The following is a 17,099-nucleotide window of genomic DNA, read 5'->3' as shown; positions in this document are numbered from 1 at the left end:
CCCGCAACTCTCGCTTAACCTTAAACCTCTTTTTCTCGCTGTGAACAATGCTACCTTTCCTGTAACAAATTGTAATAAATTTGAGTCGATTATTGAAGCATGCGTTGCTGGATGGTATACAGGGATATTCGTCTTCGACTAGTTCATAGCTCGAATTAACAACTACACCTGGTGACAGGTAGAGAAAGCTCGGAGAAAGCTCAATCGTTGCTTTCTATTTCTCGATCGGTGAAACGTATCAAACTGAACGACGCGTGTTTCGTGTCTCGTGGTCGGCTGACACGTCGCCAGCCTCGCTTCCACACGGCAGAATTGGCGCATGCGCAGAACAGCTCTTGGCGTAAACGTCGCCAGTTACCAAACACACAGTGAATGCAGGCGAGTTGCGTGCCGTTAGCTTTTCCACCGAATTAAGAACTGTCTGAAATAAACTAAGATTCAAAATGTCTGGAAAATCGAAAGCATTTACCAAGGAAGAGGAACTACTTCTACAGGACTTCTCTAGAAACGTATCTACAAAGTCGTCGGCCCTTTTTTACGGAAATGCTTTCATCGTATCCGCTATTCCCATCTGTGAGTTTAATCCGACAATATACTCAATGTATTTTCAATTACACTACCATGTGGCAAAGAACAAACTCATTTCTGTCATACTGTGTCGCTCTTTTTGAGGATTCGACATGATATTTGAATTTATTTTCATTATCAATTATCGCAGCGTAACCTTTTCATCCGCGATGAACAAATCCAGTTTCACAAAACTTAGGTACACATTTCTGCAAAGTACAATTCGCACCGAAATCTTCTTGCTACCGGTAATCATATGATGTTAGAAAAAAATCTTCAAAGCTCGTATAAAAACTTTACAGTTTTGTTGAAAATTTAAAAATTCCCAGTGCCATTATGCACTGGGTGTCAGTACAAGTCATGCTAAACAAACTTTGTAGCTTGTATTGATAAATTCGTATAGCTATCTTGTAACCAGTTTGAATGAGGATACATCCTGAGTTGATTGATAATTTAAAATTTGGGTTAATTACAGGGCTTTTCTGGAGGATTCATCTCATCGATTTGTACTCGAGTTTGATCTCTTTCGTCTTGGTAACAATCGCCAGCACATACCTCGTCGCTCTAGCTTACAAAAATACAAAATTCGTTTTGAAACACAAAGTAAGTCAAAATCCTCCAACGTTATTCTCTCATTACTAAATCGATCTATCCACGCAATACTACTAAGAATCCTCTTTACTTTATATGACAGATTGCTGTAAAGCGTGAAGATGCAGTCACAAGGGAAATGAACAGGAAACTGGCTGAAGACAAGAAGATGAGCAAGAAGGAGAAGGATGAGAGGTAAGCGTGATTTTGAACTACTTCAAAATACATCGAAAGACTGAATTTGTAATCGTCTACCTGGAATTATCTATCAAATAGCATTGTCAAGAAATTGAAAAAATCGGCTATAAATTTTTAACCCATATTATAAATACATGGTCATATTTTTTCTATAGGATATTGTGGAAGAAAAACGAAGTGGCCGACTACGAGGCAACAACGTTTTCCATATTCTACAACAATGCGATTTTCTTAGCGCTAGTTATTCTGTTGTCATTCTACATTTTAAGGACATTCTCACCAGCTGCAAACTACACCATTTCCATTGGTACAGCCAGTGGGCTTCTCGCCCTACTTTCCACTGGTACACCATTGTCATAAAATTAATTGAGATTATTCATAATAAAATAATTGAACAAGACTTTTTAAATATTCAGTAAGTTCTGTTTCTAATCTGAATGAATGAGCAAAATGTAATAAAAGAATTCGTATTTATAACAAATTATATGCATTTTTATTATCGTTGTGCCTTTTACACCATACTGCAATTCTGACTCCGTTCATGCAAAATATAATCGCGAATGATATTCTCAGATTTTCTCAGTAAGTCAGGTTACACTACTGGTAAAAAAAAATAAAGAATTCTTTAAAATACTTCTATGAGTAATAGATGGCCCAAACTCTTTATATAGATGATCTGATGGCCAATAACAAAGGTAATAAAACAAAAATGAAAAGTACATAATACTGATTACGAAGAACTTGAAACAGCAAGATTTGACATCGAGAATACACTCTTGTTGTACTTTAACAGCTGCTGTTTAAGTGGGTTGCAGGTGAATGTATAAACTGCTGAAATACAAATATAAAACAAACGATAAAAGATTCTTCAATCTTTGGACCAACATATAAAGCTACTAACTTAATAATGTCAAACTCTTTGACCCTTCTCTTTTCGCTCCACAAAAATCACTTGTTAGTAATATTCTTTTGACTATAAGGACAAATATCTTTGTTCAAACACTCGAAGCATTTTGGTCTTACTGGGTTACAGATCGTTTGACCAAACACGACTAGAGTGCGGTTTATGTCAAACCATTCTTCTTTTGGAAGCCACGATTCTAACTGGGCTCTTGTCTCTTCTGGTATTTTTGTTGGTTTCTGTACCCAGCCAAACCGATTGGACAAACGATGCACATGCGTGTCTACAACAATTCCGCAAACTTTGCCCCATGCTAATTGCATGCAGAGATGACCCACTTTGGGTCCAACCCCAGGAAGTTTGCACAAATCATCAACAGTCCTTGGTATATCTCCTGCGTACTGTTCCAGCAAAATGTCTACTGTCTTCTTTATATATAGGACTTTTCGCTGAAACAACAAGACAAATGATAAGTAGCAGTAGTATTCGTTTGATCAAATGGAAGTTTTAAAATATCAGGTAATTCAGTTCCGCTTTCTGACGTACCTTCCAAAGACCAACTGGATGAATTAATTTTCCCAATACATCATCAGGCGTCTGTTTGATATTAGCCGGTGTACAACCATGAGCTCTGAGTCTATTCATCGCTGCATGAGTTATTTCTTGTTTAGTTTGGCTGCTCAGCATTGTACCAATGAGAGTCTGGAACCTAAGAGTTGCATTTAGCTGAGGGCCGTTGTGGCGTTCTATTTCGTCACCAGGAGCCGTGATATTTTTCCGCATTTCTTGAATGTTTGCTAAAATAACTCGCCAATCTTTCGGTTCCCATCCGGCGCTGATTGATGTTTTTTTATTTTCTGTGACTGATATTTTCATTTTTTTATCGTGCCGATTCTCGTATTCGATCTTAATCGGCGGCCGCTTTTTTACGGCGACTTTTACCATTTCTGCTCTTTGCACACCATCAGGTAAACATTCAGACGTTGGATTTAATAGTTCACCGACTTTCTTTTTCATCGCCCTGGTGTACCTAGGCGACGTTAAAATGTTCAATTTCGAATTCGCGCTCATTTGTACAATCTTGTTATCGAAATTGAGGTTACGATGCTATTTTAGATTCTACCGTTGACGCTCGCACGCTCATTAAAATGCTCGTGTATTTGAGTAATAGATGCACGGGCCTGAGGGCCATCCAAATGTTTTACTATTGCTACTACATAAAAAACGTTGGACGAAGAGGGGGGGCAACCAAATTGCATAGCTACCAATCACTGTTTAATGCTGGGGGGGGGGGGGGGGGGGCAGGCAAGCACGGTAAAACAAGGGACGGATTATTCCAATTACATTGCTTTTTTGACAATTACTATTTTACCTGGAATAATTTTACAATGGACTTGGAGTTTTCTTGCTCTAATACTAATAAATAAGCTCAGCGTAGTAGAGACAATCTTATATTTATAAAAATATACCCTATACGATATGCACGTCTGTTACATTAGTTTCTTGATCTGTACACGATATTTTAGATCAACTCATGCTAATCCTAGTGCACATCAGGGTACAATTTCCAGATTGTCATCAAATCCTAATTGTCTGGTATATCATGTGAAAAGAAATGTTATTAGAATACTTTGCCAATTATCTCATAAGTCTAATGTTATTTAAAAGATGAACATAAGTAACACAATAAGAAACAGAAGAAAAAAATTATAGTGCAACAAAATAATGTTATTAAATATTCAAACAATAACTTAAACAAAATTTTTCTCAACTCAACTTCAAGCCTTACTTTGCACCATTCTTCTTAGCGTAAGGGCAAATGTTTTTGTTTAAACACTCTGAGCACTTTGGTCTCAAAGGGAGACAGGTTTCTTGACCGAAGCCTACTAAAATGTAGTTTACCTCTACCCATTTATCTTTAGGGAGCCATGATTCCAGCTGAACTCTAGTTTCTTCTGGTGCTTTTGTTGGTTTGCGCACCCAGCCAAGGCGGTTGGATATACGATGTACATGTGTGTCTACCCCAATGCCGGAAACTTCACCCCATGCAATTTGCATACAGAGATGACCCATTTTGGGCCCAACACCGGGAAGTTTGCATAAATCCTCTATCGTCTTTGGAATGTCTCCAGCATACTGTTCCAGCAGGATGTCTGTCGTCTTTTTTATATATTCCACTTTTCGCTGAAACATTGAGACAAGGTAAATAGCATTATGTGAGTACCTTTCATTGGTATCAAAATCAGTACGAAACTATACGGTAGATCTCTGCTATGGTAATACTAAAAGCTCTACTCGTTGCATTGGCAACTCCAAATTATTCAGTCTTTATTTAAGGAAATGAAAAGTGAGAAGGATTATTTGCTTACGTACCTTCCAAAAACTAACTGGATAAATTAGTTTTCCCAATATTGCATTGTCTGTGAGTTTAATGTTCATGGGTGTACAGCCATGGGTCTTGAGTTTCTCCATTGCTGCATGAGTTACTTGATCCTTGGTCTGGCTGCTGAGCATGAGGGCCATCAAAATCTGAAACCTAGCATCGGAGGCAGTAGCATTTGGATCGGAGCATTTGTGGCATCCCATTTCATCCACAGGAGCAGTGGCATTTTTGCGCATTTCATAAATATTTGTTAGAATAGATCGCCAGTTTTCCGGTTCCCATTCATCATTGATCGGAGGTTTTGCATTTTTTATTTTTGGCAACTTTTTCAATTTCGCCTCAGGTGGATTCTCGTACTCCACCTTAATCGGCGGCCGCTTTTTGGTTACAGCTTTCGCAGGTTCTGGTTTTTTCACATTGTCGGGAAAATATTCCGACACATTTGTGGTCTGGTTGACTATTTCACCGATTTTTTTTTTCATCGACCTAGTGTATCTAGGTGAAGCTAAATTAGCAAGCTTCAACTTCTTGTTCATTTTGTAATTTCTTTTACGTACAGCTTAAGCTATTTTCTAAGGTATCCGACTAAAATCGCTAATTATTTTGACACACGGGAGATGCCAAACTATCTGCGCTGCAATTTGAGCATCATTGAAAACAACAAAAGCAAATGTAATACCCAATTTACACCAAATATATTCTATGAAAAATTCGCAGCAATCGCAGATTAATAAAAATACGATGATAGAAAATCTTATTGCTATTCAAGTTTTTCAGTCCCATGTCATCACATAATTCCTCACGTATAAAAACTGAATTTGCAGGTGCGAATTTCGAAGCGTGTTCGCACTTTTGAATGGCGTTGAAACCATAGGCTTATAAAGATTGAAACACAAACACAACTGAAACTCAGTATACGGATCAGGGCTCGAATGGTTCGAATCCGTGGTTCAACTCCGTCGGTAAGCTTCATAAACCAACTAAACATACCAGATGCGGTTCAGTCAACGACACAACTGAACCACGTTCTGGCGGCAGAGTTAGAAAGCTCGCGCATTAAGCTAATCCAGTTTCGGACCACTATTTTATGAGTTTAGGAACGTTCCTCCAGAGTTCCGTGAACGCGTCCCTCGCAATGGTCTTCGCGGTCTTGGCCGCCATCTTTGACATAACGGGGTGAGGTTGGTTTTGTACGTGGTCCGTGTGAAAAGCAAAGAATTTATTACGTACAAATGAAGATGGTAGACAAAATCGAAATGAGTCTCGACGATATCATCAAGCAGAACAAAGGTGGAAGAACCCGGGGCGGCGGAAGACGTGGACGTGGAACAGCTTCGCCGAGACGTGGTATCCGGGGTGCTTCACGAGCCGGCGGTGGAGTGATGCGCGGCCGAAGCCGAGGAGGAATTGGCCGATCAGCAGTTCCATACACCCGAGTAATTATTATTCTTCCATCCTCAAAATCAGATCATTCCAGCTATTCCAAGTTTTTCATAAAGTTTTATTCTAGATGAAGTTGCTTTCTTCAACAAGCTCTCATCAGGCTTCATTTGCCTGTGTGTATCGATGCATGTCTGGCCGTTAATTTCGGAACTGCACACATGCGGTCATATTCTTGTTGCGGATATTATTTCACGTCAATTTGTTTTATTTCTTTTCTGAACCTCATTTTTCGTACTTCATTCATCACTCCCAAAATTACAATTACATTATTAGAAACAAGATTAGAAACTGTAAAATGCAGCAACACTACATCCCCAGTACCAAAAAATTCGAAATTGCGTCATTCAATGAGCGCGTCTAATTAAACGTAGTGTCAATAAAATTTTCACATTTGACCTTTTCGGTTAGAAAATGCGTTTCACTTTTTGATAGTCCTCTCACGATGTAACTTTCTTAAATTACGTCAGTAATATAATCATCGTTTATGGATAATACGAATAAAATAATCTTTATACTAAGTTTATATTGCTATCCAATTTTTCGTGGGTAGTCTCAAAAGTAGCATACTATCATGGTTTTATTTTTTGTATAGCAAATTCGTCCTTGGCATGCTATAAGCATCTGTATTTCATTCACAGTCTAACATGAATAATCTATTTCTTAAAAATGCAAATAGTTTACTTTTACCAATTATTTTGCAGATGGTCGTAGTTTGACTCCGTTCACTTGTGTACTTCTAATCTTGTTTCAATTTTTTCCGTTTTCTTTCAAGATAGCCACATTATATTTTTGTTTACATCAAAAGAAATTCTATAAAATGAATTGATAGATCTATGTTAATAGATGCTACCAAATTTGAATGTATCGTTCATTTTATAAGAATGTTTTTACCCAGTTGAATGAATATCATGACTACATAGTCTTCTGTCTTTGTATTAAAAAAATATACGAATGATTGTAAAAAAAACAAACATGTATAAATGATATTCATGAGTTTAAATAAGTGTGTATGTTCAACTGCTGAATTACATACATGAACTCGTTCTGTTTTATTACCTGATCACACACAGAAGTAAACGAGTCTTGCGAAGGTCTATATAGAATGAATTGAATATATTTAATTAAGGTTTAATTAATTTAAGACCATTAACCAAACCTCGCGTTTCTCATAATGATATCGGATTTTGTGTTAATTTTAGGGAGATGTAAACAGTGCATGGAAACATGACATGTTTGATGGAGTCAAGAAAGTTGGACGAGGTGCAATCGGTGGTACGGGCACTACCAAACTACTCGTTTCAAATCTTGATTTTGGAGTATCCGATTCCGATATTCAGGTATAATATCAATGTAATATATACCTAATATTTTCCATTCTTCTCAACAACTTTCAGTTCGTCGTATGTGTTACGTGCTCAGCCCCTCTTCACACTCACCACTCATCCTTCGTCCCACTTATCAATGATACTCTCCATTTCATCCGACTTCACTATCTCCTCTCGTTCCTAGAACCCTGACTATGCACCCTTCTTTTCTGCACTGACTCTCGCTTCGCTCTCGACTCGCTACTTCACTTCTGATCCACCTCTTAAATTGTACCCATCGAATAAAAAGCTATAAACAGAATCGTCAACTACTCACTACATTCCCGGTTACTACTATTACTAATAGTGTAAAAGCGGAATAGAACCAAACGGCTATTCCTTACCGCTCGGGAATAACCGACATACAAGTCGTTACACATGTTTAGTTACTACTTAAATTGGAATTTGATATTTACACACAACTTGAATTTAAGGAATTAAAAATTTTTTGGGAGTTCGAGTTTTCTAAAATATTCAAAACACTTACAAGTAGATCCCTAGTTATAAACAAGTAAATGAATTTGTTTGACAGTACTTTAATTGAATTTTTTTTTACCTCAAATGACTACTAGGAATTATTCAGTGAGTTTGGCCCACTGAAATCAGCTGCCGTACACTATGACAGATCTGGCCGATCGCTTGGCTCAGCAGACGTTATATTCGAAAGGAGAGCTGATGCCATCAAAGCAATGAAACAATACAATGGCGTACCTCTTGATGGTAAGTTTATTTATTTTTTTTTTTTTTTTTCCCCAAGTCTAATTGAAATTCAATTGTACCGTACAGGACAAATTTAGTATAATGATTTACATTGATGTGAAAGTAATAATGGAGTTAAATTCTTTGTAGTAAAGTATTAATATAGTTTTTACGATACAGGCATGAAAAAGTGGCCTTTTGAAACCTGTTTTCATGCCTGTGCCGTGAAAAATATCAAATCCGTGAACAATATCAAATATCGTATGGAGCTCGACCGTAAACTGTCATTCGGCCCGACGGATGTTTTTGGCACAACTTGCCTTCAGCCTGTCAATGATCAGTGGCCCGTGTGTGCTGAGAACATTTGTCTCACCAAAGAACACTCAGTTTGCGCACAAGCCACGGAAAGAACTACTTAATACTAATTAATCCGTCAACAGGTCGAGAGATGAATATCCAAGTTGCTACCTCAGAACTTCCAGTCACCTCGTCCATCCGAGGAAGTAGACTCAGTAGTGGCAGCTTTGCGCAACGGGCACAGCCACGCTTCCGAGGGGCTCGCGGAGCTAGTTCCAACCGAGGTACTTTACTTTGTTTAGCAATTATTTAAAATAATTGATATATTAGATTTAAGTGTTTCAGTCGAGCCTGTAATGTTGGTATAGCGTATATTTTCCATAGCATTAATACTTATCTACTCACGAGATAGATATAGATAGACCAATTTCGTCTAATTGGTCTGATTCTTGTTTTCGTCAGGTCGTGGAACTGGCGGTCGACGTGGTGGAACTAGAGGAGGTGGACGGACACCAGCCAAGACCCCAACTGCAGAAGAATTGGATGCAGAGCTAGAAGCATACGTTAAGGAAGTGAAGTAACATAAGATAGTATAAAATTCTACTCCATATATCTTCTTTCTCATTTAACCGTTCGCTTATTAATTGAAGAACGAAACAGTGTCTCTTATTTCCCAATAGGTTAATAATCATGAAATTATAACGTGAGAGTAAAGAAAAAGTTTTTTTTTTTGATTGTCTCGGAATGGGTATTTTTTAATTATGTTTGACGTTCTACTACTCATAGAGTTTAGATACCTAATAACAACTCAAATGCAACAAGAATATGCTGCAGAATAAAATCTTGCCATGATTTTCGGCATCCGAGGTAAAAAAAAATTGAATTGGACATGGGAAAGAATAAAAAGTTGTGACATAATATAAAGGCTGTATGAATTTTGTATGTAATACCGTGCGTGTGTGATCATAAACTGAAAAATACACTCAAATTCACCTTCAAAAGTTGTTATTTATCAAAGTACGCAATGTGCTTATAGCCCTTAATAAATATAAGTTGAAGGCAACACTGTAAAAATAACGTTACCATTATGTAAGTGGCGTTCATATTATCATCATCCTCTTTAATAATAAACAAATTACGAAGGTTTTATTAAGTGTGCTACATTTAGTTGTTGGTAATTGTTAGAGCAACGTCATAACAGTATCGATAACGATATTATACAATACACACAACATTATAACGTTTAGAATGCTTGTAATGATTTGTAAATGTATCCAAGAAGATGATGAATTTTTTTCACCATAGTGAACTATTGTCGTTACTAAATAATGACACATGCAAGGTTGAGAAGAAATAAACATGAAAAAAACCACCGTAAATAATTGAGCTGCGGTGCGTTAAGGCTGTGAACATATAATTCAGTCAGGTCATCAGTAACTAGTTTTTTCCACAATAATGGCCTGATATTATTGGGTGTCGATGTGTATCTCCAATACACTCCTTTGACTCTCATACTACAAGACTGATCAACGAAATACTCTAAAGTCTATTTAAATAAATAGAAAAAAAAATAAAACTCGTTGTTTATTTAATATCATTCCCGTATCATGCTGTGCAGCGTTACAAGGAGTAATAGATAATCATGAATTCATAAGTGACCAATGCATCTGCCGATGAACATTTTTTCTTAAGAAAGCCAGACATTTGTGGTGTTTTTCTGTTTTTTCCGTTAGTTTCGGTGCATAGTAAATATCTGTATGAAAAATTGCGCTAGTGCTACTTAACTTACGTATAGTTGGTATAGAAATATTACGATATAAACTATGCTAACAATTCAAGCACATTTTATTCCACTGATCAAATTTTGAAGCACAATTAGAATTACCAAGCTATATTATATAATTCTACAAAGTCTAATTTTGATATTGAAATCGCTTTTACACTCAGCGGCTTCGTTCAAGCAAATGATTTCAAGCGCAAACAATCCGTATTGATGTCAATGAGTTGGATCTAGAAATGCAACAATGTATCTTTAAACTATGGAGAACTTCGAGACCAACACTCTTAACTATCGAAAATATTCATTTTCTATCAAATTTGTCCACCGCAATACTCACGTACAAATATATTCCAGAAAACGATTCGAATCTTTTTTAAATTATTTGCTTCACTTTTTAGAAAATCATAATTTTTCATAAAGAAATATTTATTGCAGGTCACATGATTAATTACTATGCTTCAATAGAGTTTTCTCTTTTGAGAGCGAAATAAATTTAACAATTATATGATATACACAATAATAAATTTCTGTGATTGATAGAAAAACGAAAAAAAGAGTAAATAATTTTGTTATACAAAATTGCCTAACAGAGGACTGATCTTTTCGATGATGATGCACATGTATATGTGTAACATAAACTTTGGAATCACGTGATAATATGTAATAGGTAAGATTCTGGAGTTACAAGCTTATATCTAATTTAAATAATCTAGAACATCATATCATACTATGTTATATTCTGTACATATTGTATGTAAAAATATTTCTTAGCCCAAAGATCGTATATTTATGAACGATCAGATGGTATTGCCTAAATTATTTTTGCACTTGTAGATAATTATGTCATACAATTGAACAGAAGTTTAGCATTTCTCTGACCTAGACTCTCAGCCAGAGTTTATATTTTCATTTTATCCATTATGGCTATTTAAATTCTTTCTAATTATTTAATAACAAGGTCAGTCATCTCTATGTAATAAATTTTTAATAATAAGAAGTTACTGTGTACAACGTATAAGACATTTTATCCACGCCAGACTTTTAAATGATCAAAAACGGGGGGGGGGGTCAATTATTATTACTATTCCTTCATAACCGTTTGAGTGTTCTTTTTTTATCTTTTAAGATTTTTTTCTTTTCCGCAGCAAGTTTTTTATCCCCGGCGTGCTTTTTTGGTAGAGGACCACCAGCGTCGGTGGAAGCGGAACTTTCGAAACCAGACTTGGCTCCTTTTCCACCACCCTGTTTCGTGAAAAAATTCATGAATTACATAGATCATTGATCTGTTTGAAAATATGAAAATGACGTAATTTGGTTCGCATTGACCACACAAATACTTGTGTAAGTAATGACAATATGCTATCTTTACAGTCGATTTAAAGATTAGTTTATTCTTTCACAATGCATTATGAAACCGACGCTATTTTAATAATAGACTAATTTTAACTTCAGTAAGCCCTCGATTTCGAGATTAATATTGGAATGACTTTTACACTTATGCTAGGACAATACTGATTGAAACGATGAGGATAACTTACCTGCGCATGGATTTCGGTCATCATTTTAGCTCGTTCCGAATAATCATCATATCTCTCTAAAAGTAATTTACCTGCCTCTTCATTCAAAGCTGATTCAGCATTGGGGACAATCAGTAGACATTTCACTGTCTGAAAAGGAATTCACCCAAATATAGGTGTCAGGTCAAATTTTCACTCACTGCTAAGGAAGACTCTATTCTGTCAATATGTAATGCTATGAATTTCACAATCTTCAACAATTTGTCGTGACCCCAAAAGTACGCTAGTTGGCTCATTAGATTGAGCGTGGCATATGGGACAAATTCATGATGGAAACATTTTTTGAAACAAAACTTTTCATAACTACGGCAAAACACAATCATCGATTTTGTTTATAAAATTAAACTTGATGTCACCAAATCTATGAAGAAGTCAATGACTGATGCATTTGTCACCACCAGAACACATAATGTAAAACGGTATGCTTGAATTAAAAATTAGTACACATTTCTGATTACAGTGTACTTTTTTTCAGTTTGAAATTCGTAGTCTGAGACATATTTTGAAACATGGATCTTGAGATATTTGTTAATATGATAAATTCTCCTCAGAATCACTGGATAAAACATTTAAAATTATCCTAAAATTACATATTGTATTTTGGATTTTCATACCAGCAATATGTGCTGTATTCCGAGATCTGATTTCCAATCCTTCTTCAAAGTGTTAACGCATATTTCTCCATTTTTAGCGACATTGGGATGAAAAATTTTTGTTAGGAAAAATGCTTTCGGCGGTCCCTGTGGAAAATCTTTTCCCAAAGCAAGTTTTACTCTGAAGAAACCACCAGCATAAGGAGTACCGGCTGTAATGCAAAAATACGAATATCTGTAATATTCAATCGACAAGTAAATATTAGGCCACATTCTTTAAGTTCCAGCCCCATTAAGTTCAAATTGTGACAAATAATAACTGGTTCTAACAAACAGTTACAAAACGGCGTGATAATTTGATGTTCGACTAAATTTCTGCTCTGCAGAATGTCTTTACTAAAACGATCATAACATATAATAGATGAGGTAGGTACCTAAAACGTAAAAGACTTCAATTCATGAACACCTATGGATGTCTGTAGGTGAATATTTCTGAAGTACTGGTATATTGAAATAAATTTCTCAATAATGCTAATCAATTACGTGAATCTAATGATCTATTCATTTATAAGCAGACAAGCTCTGAACCTATTAGCATTGCCACTTACATAAAGATACAGTTAGAGTGAAAGCAGTATAGAAGGGTAGAGACGGAGGACCATATTACGCCACAACCAAACAATCTCCGTAGTTTCAAACGTAATGAACACAAGAACTAAATAATTCTTATGCATCATTTACCACAAGGATTGAGGTCAATGTTAATTGTGATTGGGTTAAAAATATTTGAGATTGTGGGTAAAACTCAACTCACCTGGTCCCTCAATGACAGCCTGAATGTCTGTGACATCCTCCTCATTTATAATGACTCGAATCCCTTCTGGAGGTTGAGTGGAAAGATCGTTCATCTCCTTGACTACACGGCGTATTATTTGTGGTGAGAGATTCTCGACGTTTGATATCTGAAACGAATGCCGAGAGTTCGATGGAAATTGTAATTGAAAAAAGCCATTCCACATGAGCTCGGATCTGAGCAGTAGTAACGAAATGTAAACAACGAAGTTGTTTCCAACATATTTAATTCGGGTATCCGGTTGAAAATTAATTCTCAATTAGTACTCACCGAACTCATCGTAGCCATATCAGTAAAATTTCTACGGATATTCGAAAGTGGAACCTCGGGACACCAGCAATTAACCAGTATTACCAGAATAAAACGTCTAACGTCACAACATCAGCTCCATCAGCACGGCATCGCCTCCAATAACCAACATTTTGAATTCTTGACCAATCCGGTGCGCGGTAACATGTATTGCCGTTGTGTATATACTCGCTACGCGGATTCTATCCAATTACAGACTTCTGCAGACCTGCCGCCACCTTTGAGCGACGTGCTAATGTAATATACAGATATACTGCATCGCAGCTATTTCTCAGCAGGTAACCCGTACATCCACATCCGTTATATCCTTCCTCGACTGTTGTGAAATTCTTTCAGTCAACGGTTATATCGAAGCAATGGGCGGCGCAATGCTGCTACAAACGGTCCTTATTTAACCCGAGCTCCTGCGTACACGACGCACATGCTCCTTGAGAGAATAATTGGAAATGACAACAGGACCTACAATAAATATATTATAAATATTGAATTAATTATTAGCCCGACCCTTTCCTACACTTAGTTTCTAGTGTATTAATTATACAATTTTACGCCGTAAGGATATTCATAAACATAGAAAACTTGATCGCGATTCGAAGTATATTCTCCGTAATCAATTCATACTTGTTAATAAACAATATATACCGGCACGCCATTGGTTGGATCTGTTAAAATCAACCAATTGCATTGTACGTACTACTTTGGTATGTTTCAAAGGCGACAGTAGGACTGTTGTAACGATTATAGGTTGACGAATTAGAAAAAAGTGAAAACTCATATAAAACGTGTAAATTATTAGAGAAATTATAGAAAAATTGAATGGTGAAATATAAATCTGACTGCATGAATATAGAGATTTCTTTGACTCCAGGGTATTAATGAATAGTTAACTTCCGTTCAGTCACACGCAACTCACACATATTCGTTTGCCGCACAAATACTCGGGCTGTTTGATTTACGTCCGTGAACTGTTCAAACCCTGCAAATAATATTGGAAACGTAAAATAACATGCCAGATACGCCAGCCGTCGAAAAGGTGAGTTCATCCCAGTTTTGATACCCTCTAAAGAAGTACGTGTATGCGTAGCTTTGCATTCATTTTTTCAAGTGAAAACTACGTATAGATGATTAATGTACTGTTGCCCTTATATCCTTTGTGGGGTAGCTTCCACAAAAAATCAATCAAGAGAATTTCTAGAACCATGTATACCTCTTGTATGTAACTCTAGTTATGAATCGTGAATGCATGAAAATATTTTCAGGACAAGCAAATGAAACAACTGAAGCGATGTATGGAGTGTTGGCGAGAGGTTATTCTACCCTTGAATTCAATACTCCTCTGGGAACAGTCCTGGCATCCAGGTCTCATTCTTGGACTCACAACTTCTATTTTTCTGTAAGCTTACAAACCTTATCCGAACGATGCATTGTTGTTAAAAATCTGTCAGTAAGTAGGGACAAGTTTAATTGCATATTGATGTTCTTTCATCATGTCAGGACTTTGTATCTGCAAATTTCAACTACAAGTTTATTTCTGTTCAATAAGAATTTTTTCACTGTCAAACTGCTTCCGAAATGCTGATCTCTGTCTCGATATTTTCACACAAAATTTTACATACTACTTGAGCTTAGCAGAGTAATTAATCATTTACCTCTTGTTTTCAAGTTCACTTATATCCTGAAGTTCAATTAATTTGTATAAATATAAATGTGTGGGAAGTTAAAAAATCGTTGATGGAGTCACTATAAAGGGGTTGAATTTCAGTGTTAAAATTCTTCAAAGGAAAGTGAGCAAATATCACATCACCATCGTGTGGAATCATTGCACATTGCACATTCATGAAACTAAGAATTAAAAAACCTGATTTAATAAGTTAAATTTTTAAACCAGTACGATTATATTGTAAAACATTAAATTGAATTGGGAAAATTTTAAATACAATTTTTTTTGTATAATTTGTTTAAGGTTGATGTGGTTCATGGAGCCAGCCATACTTACAGTCATTTCTGTAGGTCTACTATTAATGGCATTGGGCGATTATCTGGGACCAATACTGATTTCCACATTTTGCTCCACAAACAGTTGGACAGGACAGAAAGAACGTAAACTAGATGAAATCTGCCAAAGATTATCCAATGCTATTACTCAGTTGCAAAGTATATGGAAAACAGCGTTATGGGCTCGTACTAATCATGCCAATATGGTACGTAAATCGGAATACTTACTTTGACGCTATAAAATCACATTTGCCTGAATCTATTGTTCTTTACAGTACTACGGAGTAATAACAGCTGTACTGCTCGGACTTGCATTGATTGGAAACACAGTCAACAATTTGTTCCTGATGTATGTCATAGGTATATATCATTTCATTTATTATAAATCTATTTGTTACTTGGAAGAGTTATGTTTTATCGTGTATTTTTGCCATCTACTCGAAAGTCTTTCGTATATTTCCAAAATACGAGAAGATTGACGTTTCACATAATTCCGTTTATGTATCTAATTGTCTTATTTGTTTTCAAAATTTCTAGTAAACAGTCTCCTTCTTCTACCGGGCTTGAGACATAACGGAAGGATGCAACAACCTATTAAACTATTATGCAGCTATCTGACGCGTCCCAAGTTGTCTTAATTAGTTCTCCTCCACATCTGAATAGGCAACGCTATCCATTTGTTGTTCACGTAACACAGATTGAAACACTTATTCTCCCAATCGCAATTTATTTGCTTGCACCTATTTAAGCTGACTCATGCCACTTTAAATACTCATTCAATATTTGACTGATACTATATTTATTCTTTACATTTTATTGATAAACGGCACAAGCGATACTGTAATACTTGAACATGTATTAACCAAACTATGAACCAATATAAATTATTATCTGACTTGTACCTAATTGGCAGTGTACTAATTAGGGAATATTTTATATGACATATAGTCGCTACAATCACTATGTAACGTAACGTTTATTTTTCAATCACTTGAGGAATGATGTACCTACTATGTGTATAGTAATCGTAGAAAAAGAAGCAAACAAATATCTCTCAACTGTTTCAATCTTGGAGAGTACTTAATTTTAACCCTGAGTTGTCAAGATGATTAATACATTTTAAAGAAACAATGAAGAACAGTTTAATGTAGTCAGTAAAAATGTCGTTGACCTATCACTTTTCTACTGATGTACGTAATTAACCTGATGTGCATGTTTAACGATGTATCACACAGTGTACATCTGTGATTCAAAATTATATTATTGCCAGAGTCTCTCATTACCATATTATTATTCGCTGCTAGTTCCTAGTGCCAATTATTATCACAATAAAATTTGTTTGAATAATCTGCTAACATGCAACCCTTTTGGTGGTCTCGTGTATACAAAGATTATTTTCTTTACTTGAGAGATTATTGACAATGGCTATCACAACAAGCTTCAATTCATATGCTTGAACCAAATTAATTGTATTGTCCTTGAGTATTATTATTATTATTGTTGTTATTATTATTATGATTACTATGATTATAACAATTATTATTGCGAC

General features: G+C 35.9%; 5 protein-coding genes across 5 annotated transcripts; 3 read left to right on the top strand and 2 right to left on the bottom strand.

Moving 5' to 3' along the window:
• Positions 1-279: 279 nt before the first annotated feature.
• Positions 280-1,833, top strand: LOC124406043 (translocon-associated protein subunit gamma). The gene is made up of 4 exons (XM_046881375.1): positions 280-573; positions 1,043-1,170; positions 1,262-1,353; positions 1,512-1,833. The coding sequence occupies exons 1-4, from the start codon at positions 444-446 to the stop codon at positions 1,714-1,716; spliced, it is 555 nt and encodes a 184-aa protein (XP_046737331.1). The 5' UTR covers positions 280-443; the 3' UTR covers positions 1,717-1,833.
• A 422-nt stretch (positions 1,834-2,255) lies between these two features.
• LOC124405928 lies at positions 2,256-5,426 on the bottom strand. The gene is made up of 4 exons (XM_046881199.1): positions 4,631-5,426; positions 4,046-4,441; positions 2,804-3,364; positions 2,256-2,706 (listed from the first exon to the last, which is right to left on the bottom strand). The coding sequence occupies exons 1-4, from the start codon at positions 5,174-5,176 to the stop codon at positions 2,305-2,307; spliced, it is 1,905 nt and encodes a 634-aa protein (XP_046737155.1). The 5' UTR covers positions 5,177-5,426; the 3' UTR covers positions 2,256-2,304.
• A 336-nt stretch (positions 5,427-5,762) lies between these two features.
• Positions 5,763-10,004, top strand: LOC124405305 (THO complex subunit 4). Its single transcript, XM_046880106.1, has 5 exons — positions 5,763-6,076; positions 7,283-7,420; positions 8,020-8,167; positions 8,587-8,727; positions 8,906-10,004. Exons 1-5 carry the CDS (start codon positions 5,873-5,875, stop codon positions 9,022-9,024), a joined length of 750 nt encoding a protein of 249 aa, XP_046736062.1. The 5' UTR covers positions 5,763-5,872; the 3' UTR covers positions 9,025-10,004.
• A 1,282-nt stretch (positions 10,005-11,286) lies between these two features.
• LOC124405306 (ubiquitin-conjugating enzyme E2 S) lies at positions 11,287-13,729 on the bottom strand. Its single transcript, XM_046880107.1, has 5 exons — positions 13,517-13,729; positions 13,208-13,355; positions 12,415-12,605; positions 11,762-11,890; positions 11,287-11,465 (listed from the first exon to the last, which is right to left on the bottom strand). The coding sequence occupies exons 1-5, from the start codon at positions 13,532-13,534 to the stop codon at positions 11,313-11,315; spliced, it is 639 nt and encodes a 212-aa protein (XP_046736063.1). The 5' UTR covers positions 13,535-13,729; the 3' UTR covers positions 11,287-11,312.
• A 643-nt stretch (positions 13,730-14,372) lies between these two features.
• On the top strand, positions 14,373-16,456 carry LOC124405616 (ADP-ribosylation factor-like protein 6-interacting protein 1). The gene is made up of 5 exons (XM_046880647.1): positions 14,373-14,588; positions 14,815-14,948; positions 15,519-15,756; positions 15,826-15,910; positions 16,088-16,456. The coding sequence occupies exons 1-5, from the start codon at positions 14,562-14,564 to the stop codon at positions 16,186-16,188; spliced, it is 585 nt and encodes a 194-aa protein (XP_046736603.1). The 5' UTR covers positions 14,373-14,561; the 3' UTR covers positions 16,189-16,456.
• The last annotated feature ends 643 nt before the right edge of the window (positions 16,457-17,099 follow it).

Source organism: Diprion similis, chromosome 4 (genome assembly GCF_021155765.1).
Source record: "Diprion similis isolate iyDipSimi1 chromosome 4, iyDipSimi1.1, whole genome shotgun sequence".
Taxonomy (NCBI): Eukaryota; Metazoa; Arthropoda; class Insecta; order Hymenoptera; family Diprionidae; genus Diprion; species Diprion similis.
The sequence above is the reverse complement of the archived record's forward strand: the minus strand, read 5'-3'. Positions and strand labels throughout refer to the sequence as shown.